At 56.9% G+C, this 18544-nt stretch overlaps 1 protein-coding gene, 1 long non-coding RNA gene and 1 pseudogene across 7 annotated transcripts; 1 reads left to right on the top strand and 2 right to left on the bottom strand.

Annotated features, from left to right (window-relative positions):
- Positions 1 to 541: 541 nt before the first annotated feature.
- On the bottom strand, positions 542 to 5043 carry IL32 (interleukin 32). Of its 6 annotated transcripts, XM_054453659.2 has the most exons (8): positions 4741 to 5011; positions 4250 to 4360; positions 4115 to 4157; positions 2662 to 2700; positions 2464 to 2523; positions 2067 to 2093; positions 1838 to 1897; positions 542 to 1090 (listed from the first exon to the last, which is right to left on the bottom strand). In XM_054453659.2, exons 3-8 carry the CDS (start codon positions 4127 to 4129, stop codon positions 785 to 787), a joined length of 507 nt encoding a protein of 168 aa, XP_054309634.1. In that variant the 5' UTR covers positions 4130 to 4157; positions 4250 to 4360; positions 4741 to 5011; the 3' UTR covers positions 542 to 784. The 6 variants fall into 6 exon arrangements, with proteins under 6 accessions (XP_054309634.1, XP_054309635.1, XP_054309636.1 ...); XM_054453660.2 differs by lacking the exon at positions 4250 to 4360 and having other exon boundaries at positions 4422 to 5043; XM_054453661.2 differs by lacking the exon at positions 4250 to 4360 and having other exon boundaries at positions 4115 to 4160; positions 4422 to 5017.
- Positions 5044 to 8945: 3902 nt separating this feature from the next.
- Positions 8946 to 12757, bottom strand: LOC129016052 (matrix metalloproteinase-25-like; annotated as a pseudogene).
- Positions 12758 to 13659: 902 nt separating this feature from the next.
- Positions 13660 to 18543, top strand: LOC134738586 (uncharacterized). Its single transcript, XR_010124420.1, has 3 exons — positions 13660 to 13703; positions 13815 to 13875; positions 18449 to 18543. It is a non-coding gene; the product is annotated as an uncharacterized LOC134738586 (long non-coding RNA).
- Position 18544: the final 1 nt, after the last annotated feature.

Here is an 18544-nt window from a genome sequence, read left to right as displayed (position 1 = left end):
CGGTGGCTCACGCATGTAATCCCAGCACTTTGGGAGGCCGAGGTGGGCAGATCACCTGAGGTCAGGAGTTCAAGACCAGCCTGGCCAACATGGTGAAGCCCCATCTGTACTAAAAATACAAAATTAGCCTGGCATGGTGGCGCATGCCTGTAAACCCAGCGACTCAGCAGGCTGAGGCAGGAGAATCGCTTGAACTCGGGAGGCAGAGGTTGCAGTGAGCCGAGATCACCTCATTGCACTCCAGCCTGGGCGACAAGAGCAAAACTCCATCTCAAATAAAAAAAACTAAACAAAACACGTGTTTGGCAGTTCCCCCGCCATGCAGGACGTGCCTTGCTTCTCTTCCGCCTTCCCCCATGATTGTAAGCTTCCTCAGGCCTCCCCAGCCATGTGGAACTGTGAGTCAATTAAACTTCTTTTCTTTATACATTACCCAGTCTCAGGTATTCTTTATAGCTGCGTGAAAACGGACTAATACAGCAACGGATCAGCCTTGTCCTGTGAAACCCACCTCCGTGATCATGGCATCTCCCCTGCCAGGTAAGTATAAGCAAGTTTTATTAAGATGCCAGGGTGACAGCCCCAGGTCAGAACTGCAGCAGGAACTCCAGGCAGGGGGACTGAGTGTGTGGGAGGGGGGCGGGGCACAGAAGAGCTGAGTGAGGGGTCAGGGTGGCTGCGAAGTAACAGTGAGGGCAAAGGTGGTGTCAGTATCTCCATTTTGAGGAGTGGGGTTCAGAGCACTTCTGGGGTGTCAGCTCCTCCTTGTCCCCCGTGGGGCTCCTTAGGACTGGAAAGAGGGGAAAGAGGACCTGAAGAGCTTTGACAGAGAGCAGCAGAATCTCTGGAACTCTCTCCAGAGGGCCTGCACTGCATGGACCAGGGCCGCCACCTTCTCCTTCACCCAGGCCAGAACCCCGTGCCACCACGTCTGCAGCCGCTGCAGCATGGCCTGGAACCGTCTCATGACCTTGTCACAAAAGCTCTCCCCAGGCTCCTCGGTTGCGGGATCCTCAACATCCGGGACAGGGGACCTGTTGCCTCGGCACCGTAATCCATCTCTTTCTTTTTCAAGTAGAGGAGTGAGCTCCTGTGCAATGGGGGCACCATTCAGGGTCTGTAGGTGGGGGTGTCAGCCCCAGGCCCTGGCCACACCTAGGCCTCTCAGCCTTTTCCTGACCCTGGGAGACGGAGACCCACAGGTGTTGATTTCCCGACCACAGCCCCATGGACAAGAGGGACTTTTCCCAGAGTCCCACTCCTCTGCATTCACCTCCATGGCAGTGACACGATGGCTGCGTCTGCTTGGTCACCAGGCCAGGGCCCTCATCGTGCCTTTAGGGCTCTGCCACTGCGTGAGGAGGGAGGCCGTGGGCAGGTCCCAGTTAGGCTGTCACTCCCAGCCCTGCACCCCAAGCTCAGGGGCTGGTCACACCCTGCCCACACCCACATCAAGACAGGGCAGGGGTTGGCCAGGCCCGGTGGCTCATGCCTGTAATCCCAGCACTTTGGGAGGCCAAGGCGGATGGATCACAAGGTCAGGAGTTCAAGACCAGCCTGGCAAACATGGTGAAACCCCGTCTCTACTAATACTACAAAAAAAAATCAGCTTGGCATGGTAGTGGATGCCTGTAGTCCCAACTACTCGTCAGGCTGAGGCAGGAGAATCGCTTAAACCCAAGATTTGGAGGATGCAGTGAGGATGCAAGATCATGCCACTGCACTCCAGCCTGGGCGACAGAGCGAGACTCTGTCTCAAAAAAACAAACAGAAAGAAAGAAAAGACAGGGCAGGGGTGAAGGGAGGCAAGGTGCCCAGATGGGTGCGTCATACTCACTGGGTGGTGTTCCTGATAATGAGCCTCCATTGTGTCCAGGTAGCTCTCTTTGCAGTCGTCCTGGGGAGAGGAGGGCACAGGGGGTTCACGCTGCTCCTGGCTGCCCCCTCCCCACGGTGGCCTCCACTGATCCAGGTGATTCCCAAGGGGACCCGGAGCCCAGACCCAGTGTCCTGTGGAGCCTAAGACCCAGGGACTAAGCTTGGTGGAGGGGGAGGCCACGGCTCACCTCCAGCTCTGCCAGGCCCGACATCACCTGTTAGGAGCAAAGCACTCGGTTCCAGGCCCCAGCCTGCCCTGCACTCCACATCAGCCAGTCCTCAAGCCCAGCCAGTCCTCAGCTCCCACACACCCCGAACTGGGTCCAGCCAGGAGCCCGGGCCACGTCTGGCACCCCTGTTGTTTCCTCAAGGAGCCCTGGGGCTTGAACGCCTCCCTCAGTCTCCCCGGGCGTCCAGATCCCCCACCCGCCCACTCACTGCCACCCAGGTGCAAGCATTTGCCCAGGGTAAGGGATGAGGGAGCCTGTGGGTCCCTCTTCATCCTTCTTACCCTGAGCCCCCCACAGGGTGGAGAGCCTGGGGGTGGGGACATGTGACCTGGTGCCTGAGGGCAAATCCACCCACCTGTCCACATCCTGATTCTTCATTTTCCATTTCATCACAATATCTGTCTACGGCTTGATGCTGTGAAGAGAGGCAGTGTTGGCACCAAAGGGCCTGATCCTTGTCCCTCCAGGGTCCCCGGTGTCCCATAGTGCCCTCAGTGTCACAGGCTGAGACCCAGACCCCCAATCCCTGAGCAGAAGTAGGGAGGAGCATTACCATTCGGGCCCTCAGATCTTTAATTGCAGCAGAGTGGACCTGCGGAAATAACGGTGACACTCAGGCACCATGTGTGACCTTAATCTTTCCCCCAGGATAAGTTATACACACACACACACACACACACACACACACACGCCTCTTTCTGCACACACACACACACACACACAAACACGGCAGAGGTGCGGGATGAGAGGAGACAGCAGTCCCAGGAGCCCCTCACAGCCTGGAAAGACTGGGCCAGAGCTGTCCTGGAAACGACTCAGAGAGAGCTTCTCTCAGGAGCCAGCTCAGATGGGCAGGACCAATAGCAGGGCTGCCATGGGCCTAGGTGACCCCTCCTCCCAAGAGCAGGGCCTGGGTGGGCCGGGGTGTCCTCCCTGCACACACACACACCCCTCCATGTACACACACGGGAGGATGGACACTGTCCTGGAGCAGGCTGGCTCAGCTGGGTTTCCCACAAGCACCATGGTCCCAGGTGAGAGTTGACCGAGGAAAAAATGTTTAGGGACATGACGATTGAGAAGGTAACAGCGGCCGTTCCTCTCTGATGAGCTGATTAATATTCAGGGGTGCCAGGTAGGTCCACCCTACAACCTGCCACTCTTCCCGACTGCCAACATGGAGGCCCACAGGGCCCGGGCCGTTCCTGCCTGCAGACAGGTGGCTGCATCCACAGAGGCCAGAGGCACCCCACAGAATCCCCGCTGAGCCCCCATGTGAAGGGCCTAGTCTCGGGGGTGACATGCCTGGTTTCCCCCACCACAGACTGGTGAGAGTCACCCACAGAGTGCGCAGGGCCTGGGGACATATTCCGGGGCAGGGCAGCTGTCTGCACACTTTCAGGCAGCGATGGTCCCATCCCGCCAGCCCGATTTCCCATGAACCAGGGTGAAAGCAGCACCGTGCCGGCCTGTGGGAGCCATGCGTCCTCCGGGTCACTGTCCTGAACCTGGGCCAGGCCACATCATGGAAACCCCATTGTCACAGGCTGCAGAGCTCCCTGGAGGGTGTGGTGGGCCTCACATTTGCGGTGGGGCAGTGGTAGAGGATGGGAGGTCAGAGGGAACCCAGGAAAGGAGGAAGAGACACCCGGACCCACACAGGCCCTGCTCTTGGGCCCGCCCAGCTGAGCCGGGTTCTGAGAGGAGCATTCTCTGAGTCGTTTCCAGGACAGCGCTGCCCCACCCCTGCTCCGGGCTTTCTGGGCTGTGAGGGGCTCCTGGGACAGGTGCTCCCTCTCATCCGCACCCCTGCCATTCTCCAGCGCCCCGACACATGTGACCTCCCGCGCCTCCAGTGACTCTCTCGCCCCATCACTATCCTCCTGCCACTGGGCGCCCCTGACTGAGCCCTGACACACGGGCACCTCGGGAAATACTGAGGCACCCGCGCCCTTAAGGTCTGTTTTCAGACATGCCCACAAAAGCACGCGCAGCCTCTCACTCACCTTCGCGAAGCACATGGCGGCCAAAAGTTCAAGGAGCCAAGGCCTGCTGGCGAGGAACAGGTGTGAGGAAAAGTGTCTCAGAGAAGCACCCTCCTCCCCAGAGGGTCCGCACCTTCGGGGACCCCAACTCCCCACCTGAGATGACCCAGCTCCAGTGCACGCAGCCTTCCTGGCACGGAGACTCAGCTGGTTTTATGGGGGAAGGGGGAGTAGTGGGCGGAGCCTCTCTCAGGGCAGGACGCCTTGCTGAGCGCGTGGAAAACAGGCAGAGACAGAGACAGACAGACAGACAGAGATGGAGACTTACCCGAGAGAGACAGAGGTCTGGGGTCCCTGGGAGGAATGGGGGTCCGTCCCTGGCTGGGCCCCTGCTCCCTCTGAGCTGGGGTGGGAGTCTCTGAGCCCAGGAATGGGCTGCTTTCCCCACCCCACCAGCCTGAGAGTGGGGAGGGGCGGAGGGAAAGCCCGGACTTGGGACAGCAGGCTGGGGAAACTCCCTGAGCACAGGAAAGTGCCAATTGGAGTCCAAGGACAAAGGAATTTGGACCCTGTCCTTGCATGAGGTGTGCCCTGGCTCCAGAGGCCAGAGAAGCTTCTGCATCAGAAGGAGGCAGGACCTGCCGGACCTAAGAGGGGGGCCATGAGGGCAGGGGCCTGTGCACGTTGGAGGGGTGGCTAGTGGTGATGTAGCTCTGCCTGTGGGACAAGATAGGACCCTCTCCAGGGTGGAAGGCATCCTGCTGGCTGTCCGAGCTTGGCTGACCAGGTCCTTCTGACCCTTCTGGGCCAAGGCAGGGCCATCTGGGGCCGAAGGTCACTGGTCTCAGCAATCTTGAGGCTCCCCTACGGGCTTCTCTAGCCCCATGGGTTCTGACCCTCCAACCTGGCTGGGCCTCCCACCTCCTCCTCATGGGCCCCCTCCCCCACCCCAGCTGAGCGCAACCACGCCCTTGCCTTTGTGATGGTTTCCTGTGGCCGCCCTAAGGAAGTACCACGACAAGGGGCCCTAAGTCCAAGACATCTCTTCCCTCACGATCTGCAGGCTGGAGGTCCAAGGTCAATGTGGGCAGCGTGGGGTCCTTCTGAGGGCTCGGAGCTGGGGTTCTGTTCAGGTTTCTCCTGCCCTTGTAGATGGCCATCTTCATCTTCATCACGTTCTGCCTGGGTGTGACTGTCCCCCTTTCACCTTTTCATAAGGACACCAGTCATATTGAAGTAGGGTCCACCCTAGGCCGGGCGCAGTGGCTCATGCCTGTAATCCCAGCACTGGGAGGCCGAGGTGGGCAGATCACCTAAGGTCAGGAGTTCTAGACCAGCCTGGCCAACATGGTGAAACCTTGTCTCTACAAAAAATATAAAAATTAGCTTTGCGTGGTGGCAGGCACCTGTATTCCCAGCTACTCGGGAGGCTGAGGCAGGAGAATCACTTGAACCCGGGAGGCGAATGTTGCGTGAGCTGAGGTGGTGCCGTTGCACTCCAGTCTGGGGGACAAGAATGAAAATTCCTCTCGAAAAAAAAAAAAGAAGTAGGATCCACCCCAGTGACCTCATTGTACCTTAATTACCTCCATAAAGACCCTGTTTCCAAATCAGGGCATATTCTGAGGTCCTGGGGCTTAGGACTTCTGCATGGATGCAGTGTATCCCATTATATTCTCAAAGGGGACTCGGAGAGACAGAACCTATAAAACACGCCCCATGGTGAAAGCTTCCCTTGGGTGAACTAGACAATGGTTGTCACCTGCCTGCCACTTAGGAGTCCATTCCACTGTGGGCAACCGCCTTTCCACAGCCAGGATGTCCAGATCTTTCCCTGAGCCGTCTCTGAATTGTAGAGTGGGAGAGAGAAGGAAGCCACTCCTGCACCAGCTAAAAGTCATGCTCTAGGCTTCAGCTCCAAGAGACTGTCTCTACACCCCACCAACCCTAGCCCCTCATGACTCTCAAAGGCCACCATCTGAAGACATCTTGGGATCCATCCAGACTGTACCCTATTTTTATAGCTTTATGGTGACGCAATTCACAGGCAATGCAATTCACTCATTGAGCTGTATAATTCAAAGCACAGAACTGTGCAGCTATCACCACAACCCATTTTAGAACATTTTCATCCACTCTAAGAGAAATTCTGCCCCTCTGAGACATCACCACCAGTCCTCGTTTCCCTGCATAACCACTCATCTACTTCCTTTTTCTTTCTCTTTTTTTTTTCTTAGAGTCTCGCTCTGTTGTCTAGGCTGGAGGACAGTGGCGCGATCTCGGCTCACTGCAACCTCTGCCTCCTGGGTTCAAGCAATTCTCCTAACTCAACCTCCCGAGTAGCTAGGATTACAGGCATGTGCCACCACACCCAGCTAACTTTTGTATTTTTAGTGGAGACGGGGTTTCACCATGTTGGTCAAGGAGTCTCAAACTCCTGACCTCAAGTGATCTGCCCGCCTTGGCCTCCCAAAGTGCTGGGATTACAGGCATGAGCCACTGCGTCTGGCCTCATCTATTTTCTCTCTCAATGGATGCATCTCTCCCAGACATTTCCTATAAGTAGAATTATACACTAGATGATCTTCTCTGTCTAACTTCTTTCACTGAACATGCTGTTCTTGAGGCTCATCTGTGTTGTAACATGGATCAGTCCTTCATTCCTTTTTCTGGCTGAATAATATTCTACTGTGTGGGTAGCCCACATTTGGTTTCTCCATTCACCCCTCGAATGACATTTGGGTTCTTTCCACTTTTTGGCTAATTCCGAATAATGCTGCTGTGAACATTCACGTACAAGTTTCTGTGCCGACGTATGTTTTCACTTCATATGTATGAAGCAGAAGAATAGCTGGGTTACATGGTAAATGTGTTTTTATCCTTTTGAGGAACAGCCAGACTATTTTTCAAAATGTCTGTCATTTTACATTCCCAGCAGCAGTGTGCGAGGGTTCCCGTGTCTCCACAACCTCAGCAATACTTGTTATTCTCTGTGTCTTTTCAATTCTAGCCATCCCACTGGGCCGAAATGGTATCACATGACTTTTTTTTTTTTTTTTTTTTTTTTTGAGATGGAGTCTTGCTCTGCCATCCAGCCTGGAGTGCAGTGGCGGGATGTGGGCTCACTGCAAGCTCCGCTTCCCAGGTTCACACCATTCTTCTGCCTCAGCCTCCCGTGTGGCACCTGTCACCACATCCAGCTAATTTTTTTTGTATTTTTAGTAGAGACGGGGTTTCACTGTGGTAGCCAGGATGGTCTCAATCTCCTGACATTGTGATCCACCAGCCTCAGCCTCCCAGAGTGCTGGGATTACAGGCGTGAGCCACTGTGCCCGGCCCATGAGACGGAGTCTTACTGTTGCCCAGGCTGGAGTGCAGTGGTGCAATCTTGGCTCACTGCAACCTCCCTCTCCCGGGTTCTAGGGATTCTCCTGCCTCAGCCTCCTTAATAGCTGGGATAACAGACGTGCACCCCGTCGCCCGGCTAATTTTTTTTTCTATTTTTAGTGGAGACGAGGTCTCACCATGTTGGTCAGGCTGGTCTCGAACTCCTGACCTCAAATGATCCGCCTGCCTGGGCCTCCCAAAATGCTGGGATTACAGGCGTGAGCCACTGTGCCTTGTCCTACTCTTCCTTCTTAGATTCCCCATCAACCCTGGATTCTTTCTTCTGCAAAGCAAGGAGATTCAAGTCAGTCCAGTTCCCGCCACCACACTTCTCCACAGGTCCATCAGTGCTCAGAAGAATGGAAGGGCTTTCTGTCCATTCATTTTTATTGCTCTGAGTGGGATGAATAAGCTTCTAAAATACAAGTTTCCCCCTTCTCATAGATGGAGAAGAAACTGACAGAGGCCCAAGTCCTTTCCTAGCAGCCAGAAATTCACTAGTAACTGACCAAAGTCTCCTGCCTTCTGTCCTCATGCTGATCTGTGTGTATGAGCAATTGGGGCAACCCCTCTCCTGGTTGCTGGGACAGCTGCCCACAGCCTTGGCTCCAGGAAGCACTATGGGGTCACTTAGGCTGGACGGGAACCTAGGAAGTGGCCCCTAAGTGACTCTACCCATGGGGGTCTGGCCGTCAGTGTGGCCTGAAGATATTGGTCCTGGGGTGGGGGAACACTGCAGAGCCACGGAAATGCCACGAGACAGCCAGCTACTGCCCCCCACAATCCCCGCAACTAGTTAAAATGCAGATTTCTGACCCCACCCTGAGTGAGGGTTCAGGGTGTGTGTGGGATCTGCAAACTTAAATTTCCCAGTGACTCTGATGTGGGATAGTCTAGAAGAATAGTTCCAGAGGCAATCATTTAGATCCTAAAACTGTGGGGAGTGGGGACAGGGTGAACAAGGTGCCCCCAGGTTCCACCCACCCCTCACTCTAGAGGTAGGGCCTCCCAGGAGGGAGTGCTGAGGAGGCAATGACCAGGCCTGAGCCAGGGTTCGGTCCCTGTCTTTCCACCAGCGTTGAGTTGATGGGAGCCAAGCTGTTCTCTCCAGGGTGCAAGCAGGGAAGCGGTTCTTGGGGATAGAAGGGTGCCCAATTGGATGGGAGGCAGCTCTGGGCCCAGGGAGGTGCCCAGGCTGGGTGACCTGGGGGAGGGGGCGGGGGAGAGGAAGGGTAGCGAGGTTAACAGGGTCTGGAGAGCAAGGGTCATCCCTCCAGCCCCCGATGCCACCACCCAGGACGTGGCGCATGGGTCCTCAGGGGTTGTCTCTGGGCTTGGTCCGGGTCTGGGACCCAGGTCCCCACCAATGTGGCAGTAACTGTAGGGGGCCTTGTGGGAGCAGAACGGGGTGAGAAACTGCGGGTGGGAGAGGGGCTGGGCACAGCTTCGCAGTCAGGCCCGTCCTCTAACGACCCAGGAACGCCAGGCGCAGTGGCCAGGCGGGGCGGGGCTGCGGAGAGTCCCGGGACTGCTCTCCGAGAAAAGCTGGCTCTTCCTGGAAAAGGACGATCCTGCGGGGGCAGCGCGCGGCCAGGGACCGCCATTCCTTTCGGGTGAGCCCGCGGGCCCGCCCCTGTCCTCCCGCCCCTCCCCGGGCTCGCGAGTCAGGGTCCCATCGCCCCCTGGCGACCACGGTAGGGAACGACAGGGGCGGTGACAGACACGTGGTCCCTGCGAGCGGGAGCCCCTGCTGTGGGGTCCGGAGGCGCCGCCGGCAGCGCGAGACCCCGTGGAGGCTGAGCCCAGCGCCAGGGGCCTACCAGTTCCCCGCCGTCCCTCCGTGGGAGATCTGCCGCGCTTAGTCCGCGCCCGAGCCCCACTCCCTGGGAACAAACAAGGGGCCTCCGCAGCGCCTCCCATCCCTCGACCAGGGCCAGCGGGAGGCGACACCCCTCACTAGCAGGAGCAGGAGGAGCAGCGGGAGGGGCGCGGGCCGCAGTCCTACAGACTGGTTTAGTTCGCACTGACAGTCGCAGGTTTCGGACTCGGGGGTCGGTTTGGGGGGCGTGGGCGCGGGGGTCCAGGGCTGCGGGGCCAGTCCAGCCAGTTGGGCCCCACGGGTCCGGCTTGGTCTTGATGCTGTTCCTGGGGAAGCGCCAGTAGTGGGCACCCTTGAAGAAGAAGGTGTCACCTGTGGGAGCAGAGCTTGAGTCCCGGTCCCGCCCCGCCCCGACGCCCAAGGACCCCCATCTCCCCAGGGTGGCCTCCATGTCCCCATTCCCCACACCTCTCTCCCGACCCCCAGGCCCAGTAACCCGCAGGTCACCGCGCTCCCCACCTGGGTTGCTGACCGTCAGGGGAGGGGGGCGCGCCTTCTCAGAGGCTCAGGTCGCGAGGGTAGCGGGGCCCGGGCGCGCCGCCGCCTCGTCGTAGCGCCAGTACTGCCGGCCGCGGACCACGTAGGTCTGGTTCTGCGGCCACGAGAACACGGCGTCCACCTCCTCCCCCGGAGGCAGCCCCAGCTCCAAGAGCGGCCGCGCCCCGCCCTCCAGCTGCCGGTCCTGGAACACCCAGAACTGGGGCCCTGCAGGGCGGAGGCCGGGAGGTCAGGGTGGGCTCCCTGCGCCGGCCCCAGAGCGCCCTGCCGCCGGCCCCACTCACCGCTGAAGAGGAGGATTCGGCCGTCTCGGTGCCGAGCATAGGCGGCCTGCACCACCGTCACCTGGGCGGGCAGCCCCTCCCAGAAGCGGTGCAGCCGCGCGGGCCGCGGGGACACCAGCCGTCCGGAGGGCTGGAGACTCCAGAACCAGGGGCCTGCAGGGGACAAAGGGGTTCGCAGGAAGGCATGAGACAGCAGGAGGTCTCCTCCCCCAGGGTGTGTGCTGGGTGAGGAGGGGTCCCATCTGGAAATCAAGGGCGCAATGGATCTAGGGTGACCAGCCCATCCTGGCCTGCCTGGGACTTTTCCCTTTTTAGCACTGAAAGTGCCAGGGCCCTGCCTGGTGGCTCCGACCTGTAATGCTAGCACACTGGGAGGCTGACACCGGAGAATCACTTGAGCCAGGAGATTGAGACCAGCCTGGGCAATATTGTGAGACTCCATCTCTACAAAATAAAAAATAAATTACTAGCAAGGCGTGGTGGCATGTGCCTGTGGTCACAGCTACGAGGGAGGCTGAGTTGGGAGGATCGCTTGAGCCCCGTATTTAGAGGCTGCAGTGAGCCATGATCAGACCACTGCACTTGGTGCCAGGCAACAAAGCAAGACCCTGTCTCAAAGAAGAAGGAAAAAAGTTCCACTTCCAGGGTAAGCCCACAGCCCCAGTGGTCACTGAAGTGGGCAGGAAGCCAACATACGTGAGGTCAGTGGCCACGTGAAATGACTCACCTTTGAAGAAGAAAGTTTCCCCTCGGATGCTGGCGATGGAGTCAAAATTGCCCTCACATCGATCAGGGATGGGGAAGGACGGGCTGGGGAGGAAAGGAAAGGTGAGCAGAGAGGGGGGTTCGTTTCCTCCAAGGCAGGGACCCCCACCATCCCCATCTCAGAGGACACTGAGACTGGGCAGCTGGTCACCCAAGGTCACCCAGTTGGTGGGGGACTCACCTGTGTGTGGGCGAGCCAGGGTCTGGGGCAGAGGAGCCAGGGGTTTCCTTGTGGGCTTGTCTTATGGGGTTTGGGGCGCCTTCCCTGTGGGGAAAGAATCAGGCAGGTGTAGGTCTCCTGGCCGTGCTGCAGAGGACACTGGGCAGGGCACGTATTGGTTTTGGGGTGGGCCCCCCTCCCCCCACTAAAGAGCTGCTGCAGGCCATGGAGGTCATCCTGAGACAGGCAGTACTTGTCAGGGTCGCTCACCGGGCCCTGGTAGAAGGTCCTCATAATGGAGTTGGAGGCTGAGGAGTGGCCCAGGCCCAGGCCCAGGACGTGGCCGAACTCACGGGCAGCCGCGGCAAACAGGTCGGTCCCCTCACCCTCTGCAGGGGAAAGTGGGCTGAAGCTGAGGCTGCCTCTGCACCAGGAAAGGGGGGCACAGGAAGGACCTGAGAGTGGGGCTGTGGCCAAAAGGAACAGCAGGACACCCTCCAGAGGTGGCCCCAGCCTCCTCTGCCCAGCCTCTCCCCTGAATCTTCCATCATCCGTGTCTCCAGTCACCTAGTCAGCATGGCTGTGCTGGACACTGGGCCACAGGGCTGAAGAGACCCAGAGAACACACAGAGGAAGGGGCCACCTTACACACAGATGGGGACCCTCCTCTGGGTAAGGAGCACTTTGTGCACAGAAGTTTGAGGGGGAGGAGCTGGGTGGGTTGGCTCACGTCTGTAAACCCAGCACTTTGGGAGGCCCAGGTGGGAGGTTCACTTGAGCCCAGGAGTTCAAGACCAGCCTGGGCAACATAAGGAGAACCCCGTCTCTACAAAAAAATTAAAAAATTAGCCAGGAGTGGTGGCGCACGCCTGTGGTCCCAGCTACTCAGGTTCCAAGCTGAGGCAGGGAAGCAGGAGGCTTGCTTGAGCTGGGGAGGTTGAGGCTGCAGTGAGCCATGACTGTGTCACTGCACTCCAGCCTAGACGACAGAACAAGACGCCATCTTTTTAAAAAAAAAAAAAAAAAAGGAAAGAAAAGAAAAGAAACTTGAACTTGAGGGGGTGTGGGGGCAGGGTCAGGAGCCTACAAGGTGCGTGCCATTCTCTGCAGGCAGCCCCAGCCCTGGGAACATGGCCTCCTCCCAGCTCCAGTCTATGATCAGCGACCCCCACCCATCTCCCCCTTGCCACCCCCATCTGCTGGGGATGTAGGTCCACGTCCTTGACCCAAGACCTTCCCTCATTCCTACCCCCATCCCTCCTCAAGCCACACCCACTACATCCCTTGAGTTCTCTGTCTCCCCTCCCCCATCTCCCTGTCCAGAGCCTCTGCCTGTCCTCTCCTACCCTGTACCATACCCACCCCAGGTCTTACTCCATCTCCTTGGGAACACAGATCTCCTCTAGCAGGCACTCTCAGACCACAGCCTGCTGGCCCCAGTGCCCGGTCTCATTCCCAGCCTCTTCCCACCACAGCAGCCTCTTCCCTCCGGATTCAGCTCAGGTGCTCAGGACCGCCAGGACCCACAGGATTTACATGCCAGCCCGGGCCGAAGCCCAGCTCCTCATCAACCGGTGAGCCACCTGCCAGCTCCTGCTCTGGCTGCTGAGAGGCCTGAAGTGACTAAGACAGAGACACAGCCCCGCAGCACCACAGGGAGGCCCCAATTACCCCATGCGGATGAGTTTCATGGCCACCTCTAACTAAGGTCAGCACTGTTCAGGGCAGGTTCATAGGTAACGACCTGGTAAACTGAAAAGCAAATTTCTCTCGGTCCCTAAAGCCACTCGCTGAGCGTCTAAGCATGAAACGTGATTCCTAAGAGGGGTAGCAAACAAGTTTTCATTCACTTCTCACCAAACCTGTCTCCTACGCCCATTTTACAGAGGAGGAAACTGAGGCACAGAGACTTCAAAGTAGGTGGCCAGGTACCCTGGCTCTGCCAGCCTGCCTTTCAGCAGGGGCTTCAATGGTCTTGCTCAAATCACATGTGCGCTGATGAATGTCCTTGTTGACTATAGGTTCTCTTGTTGCTCTGAGTCCTTTTTCTGAGAAACTGAGGAAGTTTGGTGTTTTGATCAGGGCGATATCTTTCATCTCTCACCTTCTTCCCTGCCTTGCATTTCTTTAACCACACTGAGCTTCCAGGCCCTGCACCCCTTCGTGCACACTTGTCATGCCATGCATCTGGGGGAAATTACACAACCACAGCTGTGCAGCCCCAGCCCCACGAGATTCCCAGAGGGCAGTCCACAGGGGCCCCGGCATCTCCTATCATCCTTGCCCCAGGCTCTGGCAGGCAGCTCTTGCACCCTCCCCTCAGCCCCATGCCAGACCCACAGCCCCTCAAGCTTCCACCCAGCCCCCCAGCCCCAGCCTCCAACTTTCTTTCTGTTTTTTTTTGTTTTTTTTTTTTGAGACGGTGTCTTCCTCTGACGCCCAGACTCTGGAGTGCAATGGCATGATCTCGGCTTACTGCAACCTCTGCCTCCCAGGTTCAAGCAATTCTTCTGCCTCAGCCTCCCGAGTATCTGGGATTATAAGCACCCCCCCAACACACCCAGCTAATTTTTGTCTTTTTAGTAGAGATGGGGTTTCACCATGTTGGCCAGGCTGGTCTTGAAGTCCTAATCTCAGGTGATCCGCCCGCCTCAGCCTCCCAAAGTGCTGAGATTACAGGCGTGAGCCAGCGCGCCCGGCCCTCAGCCCCCAACTTTCAAATAACAATTGTGTTTCCTGTTTCATCAGGACAGGACATCAATGTCACCTGTAACGTCCGGTGCACTGGGACACAGAGCTGCATCTCCAGGTGCTCATCTCCTGCCCCTCCCGGTGTGAGGACTCAGCCTGGATCACCTCCTCCAGGACAAGAAGGACCTACCGGCATCTATCTATCCAATCTGCCCACCCATCCATCACTGCCTCTGTGCCTGCATCTGTCCATCCATCCTCACCTCTGTGCCTGCATCTGTCCATCCATCCTCACCTCTGTGCATGCATCTGTCTCTCTGTCCCTGCCTCTGTGCATGCATCTGTCCATCCATCCCTGCCTCTGTGCCTGCATCGGTCCATCCATCCCTGCCACTGTACATGCATCTGTCCATCCATCCATCCATCCCTTCCTCTGTGCATGCATCTGTCCGTCCATTCATCTCTGCATCTGCGTATGAATCTGTCCATCCATCCCTGCCTCTGTGAGTGCATCTGTCCATCTATCCATCCCTGCCTCTGTGCATGCATCTGTCCATCCATCCATCCCTGCCTCTGAGCATGCATCTGTCAGTCTATCCATCCCCCATCCGTTTCTTTGTATCGGCTCATCCTGTGCTGAGCGCTCACAACTCCCTCATCCTAAGATGCTCATGGGACCTATTCCCTCCCCCGACTCCACGCCGCTCTCTGCCCTCCCTTCCCGGTCAAGTTCTCCAGCCACAGGTCTCAACTCAATCCTCACTTCCTCCGCTCCTCTCACACCTAAGCCCACTGCAGCCTAAATTGTTTCCCAACCCACTGGGCCTACAGGCACTAAAAAGGTCACCTTGCCCCTGGAGGAACAAACACAGGTCCATGTAACTTACTGGGCTTGTCTTTGCCCCAGCCACGGCTGACCACCTCCTTGTTCACTCTTCTTCTTGATCACCTTTGGGCTCAGTCTTTCTCCATCTCTGTTGAGTCCTTCTCCCCTGCCACCTACCCCTTCATGCTGGGGTTCTCTGTAGCTCTGTACCTGACTGTCACGTTCCACCCTTTCCTCCCAGAAGCTCGCCAGCCCCCGCGGACTGCTGGCTCTCAAGGCGGCCACTAGCCCAGCTCTGAAAGCAGCTGACAATGCACAGTATGCGGCCCAGGGCAGGCCCTGTGCTGAGAGGCACGGGGGAATGGCTCATTTCATCAGCAAGGCCATGCCACCATCAGGCGCCATTCTCCTCGCATTTCTCAGGCGAGGAACCTGAGACAATGAGGTTAAGGAAGTTGTTCATTACAAGTGGAAGAACCCTGACTTACTTGAATTCAACTTTGAAGCCCACGTTATCTTTTTGTGTGTGTGTGACAGGGTCTCACTTTGTCACCCAGGCCGCAGTGCAGTGGTGTGAACACAGCTCATTGCAGTCTCAACCTCCCTGACTCAAGCAATCCTCCTGCCTTAGCCTCCTGAGTAGCTGGGACTACAAGCTTGTGCCACCACGCCCGGCCAAAGCCCATATCTGAATGTTGAGGCACACAGCCTCCCCAGCCTCTGCCTCACCAAGCCCTCCGCAGGGTCTAGGCACCCTCCCTGGCTGCCCCCTTCCCCTGACACTCAGGATCCCCGGCAGCCAATGTGGTTAATATGGGGCTACAAAGAGCTGGGCCTGGCCTCAGGCGGGACTGCCTCCCTGGCATTGCCATCCCTGCTGCAGAGCTCCCATGCGATCAGGCTCCTCTCCAGCTGAGACCACATCCTCATTGAGCTTCTAGTCTGTTCCTGCTTCCCATTCCCCTCAGCACATGGTCCCTGAGAAACTGCTTGCACAAGAATTTCCCTCTGGAGCTCCACCTCTGGGGAATGTGACCTCAGACAGAGGAGACCAAGCTCTAGGGCAGGATCCTCAACTTCCCTTGCCCCACCTGTGTGGCCAGCCCGGAGCGCTGCAGACTCCCGCCCAGACCTGCACTCGTGCCTGCCTTCTGCCAGCCTGCTCCTCCCCCTCCCACTCTCCCACCTGCATTAGCAGCACCAGGACGCCATCCTACAAGGGCCCCAGCCTCACGTCCCCTGTCACCAGGATCGAGCCAGAACTCAATCCATGCCCATCCTAACTGAGCCTCCCTCAGATCCGTCCACTGCCCCCTTCCCCAGGACCACACTCCACCATCTCTTGCCTGGACCCTGTGAGAACTTCCTGCCTCCCTGCCTCTACCCTACCCCCTGCCCCCCGCTGAAGCTGATGATAGTTCCAGAAAGCAAAACCCCTTAATGTTTCCCCCATTGAACAAAGTCTTCCACGTGCTTTCAAGGCCCTTGGTGATCTGGGACCTGCCACCTTCTGCAGTCTCCCTACTGATGCCACAGTTTTGGCTTCTGGCCTCAGATGTCCCGGGTCATTTCCCTGCTCACTGGCTCCTCGTACCCCTGACTCAGCTGGCTCGCTGCTTTCCTATTGGATCTCAACCCTGTGTACCCGGGGAGAGCAGAACCCTGTATTTCTGGTCTTGTGCTAGTAGGCGCTCAGTGTGTTTGTGCATGCATCTGTCCATCCATCCCTGCCTCTGTGCACGCATCTGTCCGTCCATCCATAGCAGTGAATTATGATTGCATCATTGCACTGCAGCCTCAGCAACAGAGCAAGACCCAGTCCCTTTGTTTGTTTGTTTGTTTGAGATGGAGTCTCAGTCCTTCACCAGGTTGGAGTACAGTGGCGCAATCTTGGCCCACTGTAACCTTGGACTCCCTGGTTCAAGTGATTCTCTTGCCTCAGCCTCCCAAGTAGCTGGGATTACAGTCATGCGCCACCATGCCCAGCTAATTTTTGCATTTTTAGTCCAGATAGGGTTTCACCATATTGGCCAGGATGGTCTTGATCTCCTGACTTCGTGATCCTCCGGCCTCAGCCTCCCAAAGTGCTGGGATTACAGGCATGAGCCACTGCACTCCATCAGCAGTAGGAATTTCTAAGCACCAAAGCATTCAACAAGTCACCTGTCTTTTCTTGAAAGCATATGGTTATATGCACTCAGAAAGAGATGGTTTGAAATTAGAACTTATACTTAAAAGGGAAGCAGGGCGTAAAAGACTGGAAAATTTGCAGCCTGACCATACAGTAGAAAAGAAAACCCATTTTCTGGGATTAATTCAAGCTTGGCCTAGGGCCGCGCTGCTCTGTGCAGCCTTGGGACATGGCGCCCTGTGCCCCAGCCACTCCAGCTCCAGCTGTGGCTAAAGAAGGCCAAGGACTTGCTTCGGAAGGTGCAAGTCCCAGGCCTTGGCAGCTTCCACATGGTGTTGGGCCTGCAGGTCTGCAGAAGACAAGAGCTGGGCTTTGTGGGCCTCCGCCTAGATTTCAGAGGATGTATGGAAATGCCTGGATGTCCAGGCAGAGGTTGGCGTCAGGGGCAGGGCTGTCATGGAGAACCGCTACTGAGGCAATGCGGAGGGGAAATGTGAGGTTGGAGCCTCCACACAGACTCTGTACTGGGGCACTGCCCAGTGGAGCTGTGAGAAGAAGACCACTCTCCTCCAGACCCCAGAATGGTAGATCCACCAAGCTCTTGCTCTGTGTGCCTGGAAAAGCCGCAGGCACTCAACACCAGCCCATGAAAGCAGCTGCCGGGGCTGCACCCTGCAGAGCCACAGGGGCGGAGCTGCCCCAGGCCCTGGGAACCCCCCTTGCATCAGCGAGCCCTGGATGTGAGACATGGAGCCAAACAGATCGCTTGGGAGCTTTAAGATTTAACAACTGCCCTGGTGGATTTGGGTCTTGCCTGAGGCCCGTAGCCCCCTTTTTTGGCCAATTTCTCCAATTTGGAAAGGGAACATTTACCCAATGCCTGTACCCCCAGTGTGTCTTGGAAGTAATTAACTTGCTTTTGAATTTACAAGCTTATAGGCAGAAGGGACTTGCCTTGTCTCAGGTGAGACTTTGGATTGGCCTTTTGGGTTGATGCTGGAATGAGTTTGGACTTTGGGGGACTGTTGGGAAGGCATGATTGAGTTTTGAAATGTGAGAAGGACATGAGGTTTGGGAGGGTCCAGGGGCAGAATGAGATGGTTTTCTCTGTGTCCTCACCCAAATCATCTCAAACTGTAATCCCTACATGTTGAGGGAGGGGCCCGGTTGGAGGTGATTGGATCATGGGGGCGGTTCCCCCATGCGCTTCTGGTGTAAGTGATTGAGTTCTCACAAGCTCTGGTGGTATAAAAGTGTTTGGCAGCCGGGCGCGGTGGCTCATGCCTGTAATCCCAGCACTTTGGGAGGCCGAGGTGGGCGGATCACCTGAGGTCAGGAGTTCAAGACCAGCCTGGCCACATGGTGAAGCCCCAAATGTACTAAAAATACAAAATTAGCCTGGCATGGTGGCGCATGCCTGTAATCTCAGCTACTCAGCAGGCTGAGGCAGGAGAATCGCTTGAACTCGGGAGGCAGAGGTTGCAGTGAGCCAAGATCACCCCATTGCACTCCAACCTGGAGACAAGAGCAAAACTCTGTCTCAAAGAAAAAAAAAACACACAAACACACACACAAAAGTGTTTGGTAGTTCCCCCCACCCTGCTTCTCCTGCTGCCATGTAGGACGTGCCTTGCTTCTCTTCCACATTCCCCCATGATTGTAAGCTTCCTCAGGCTTCCCCAGCCGTGTGGAACTGTGAGTCAGTTAAACTTCTTTTCTTTATACGTTACCCAGTCTCAGGCATTCTTTATACCTGTGTGAAAACGGACTAATACAGCAATGGATCAGCCTTGTCCTGTGAAACCCACCTCCGTGATCATGGTATCTCCC

Source organism: Pongo pygmaeus, chromosome 18, assembly GCF_028885625.2.
Source record: "Pongo pygmaeus isolate AG05252 chromosome 18, NHGRI_mPonPyg2-v2.0_pri, whole genome shotgun sequence".
In the NCBI taxonomy this organism is placed as follows: Eukaryota; Metazoa; Chordata; class Mammalia; order Primates; family Hominidae; genus Pongo; species Pongo pygmaeus.
This window is presented reverse-complemented; position numbering and strand designations above follow the sequence as displayed.

Coding starts and splice junctions, on each gene's coding strand:
- IL32 (XM_054453660.2), bottom strand. Junction 2,524..2,661: donor AAGATCTGAGGGCCCGAATG/GTAATGCTCCTC, acceptor CTCTCTTCACAG/CATCAAGCCGTAGACAGATA. Junction 1,091..1,837: donor ATTATCAGGAACACCACCCA/GTGAGTATGACG, acceptor CCCATTGCACAG/GAGCTCACTCCTCTACTTGA.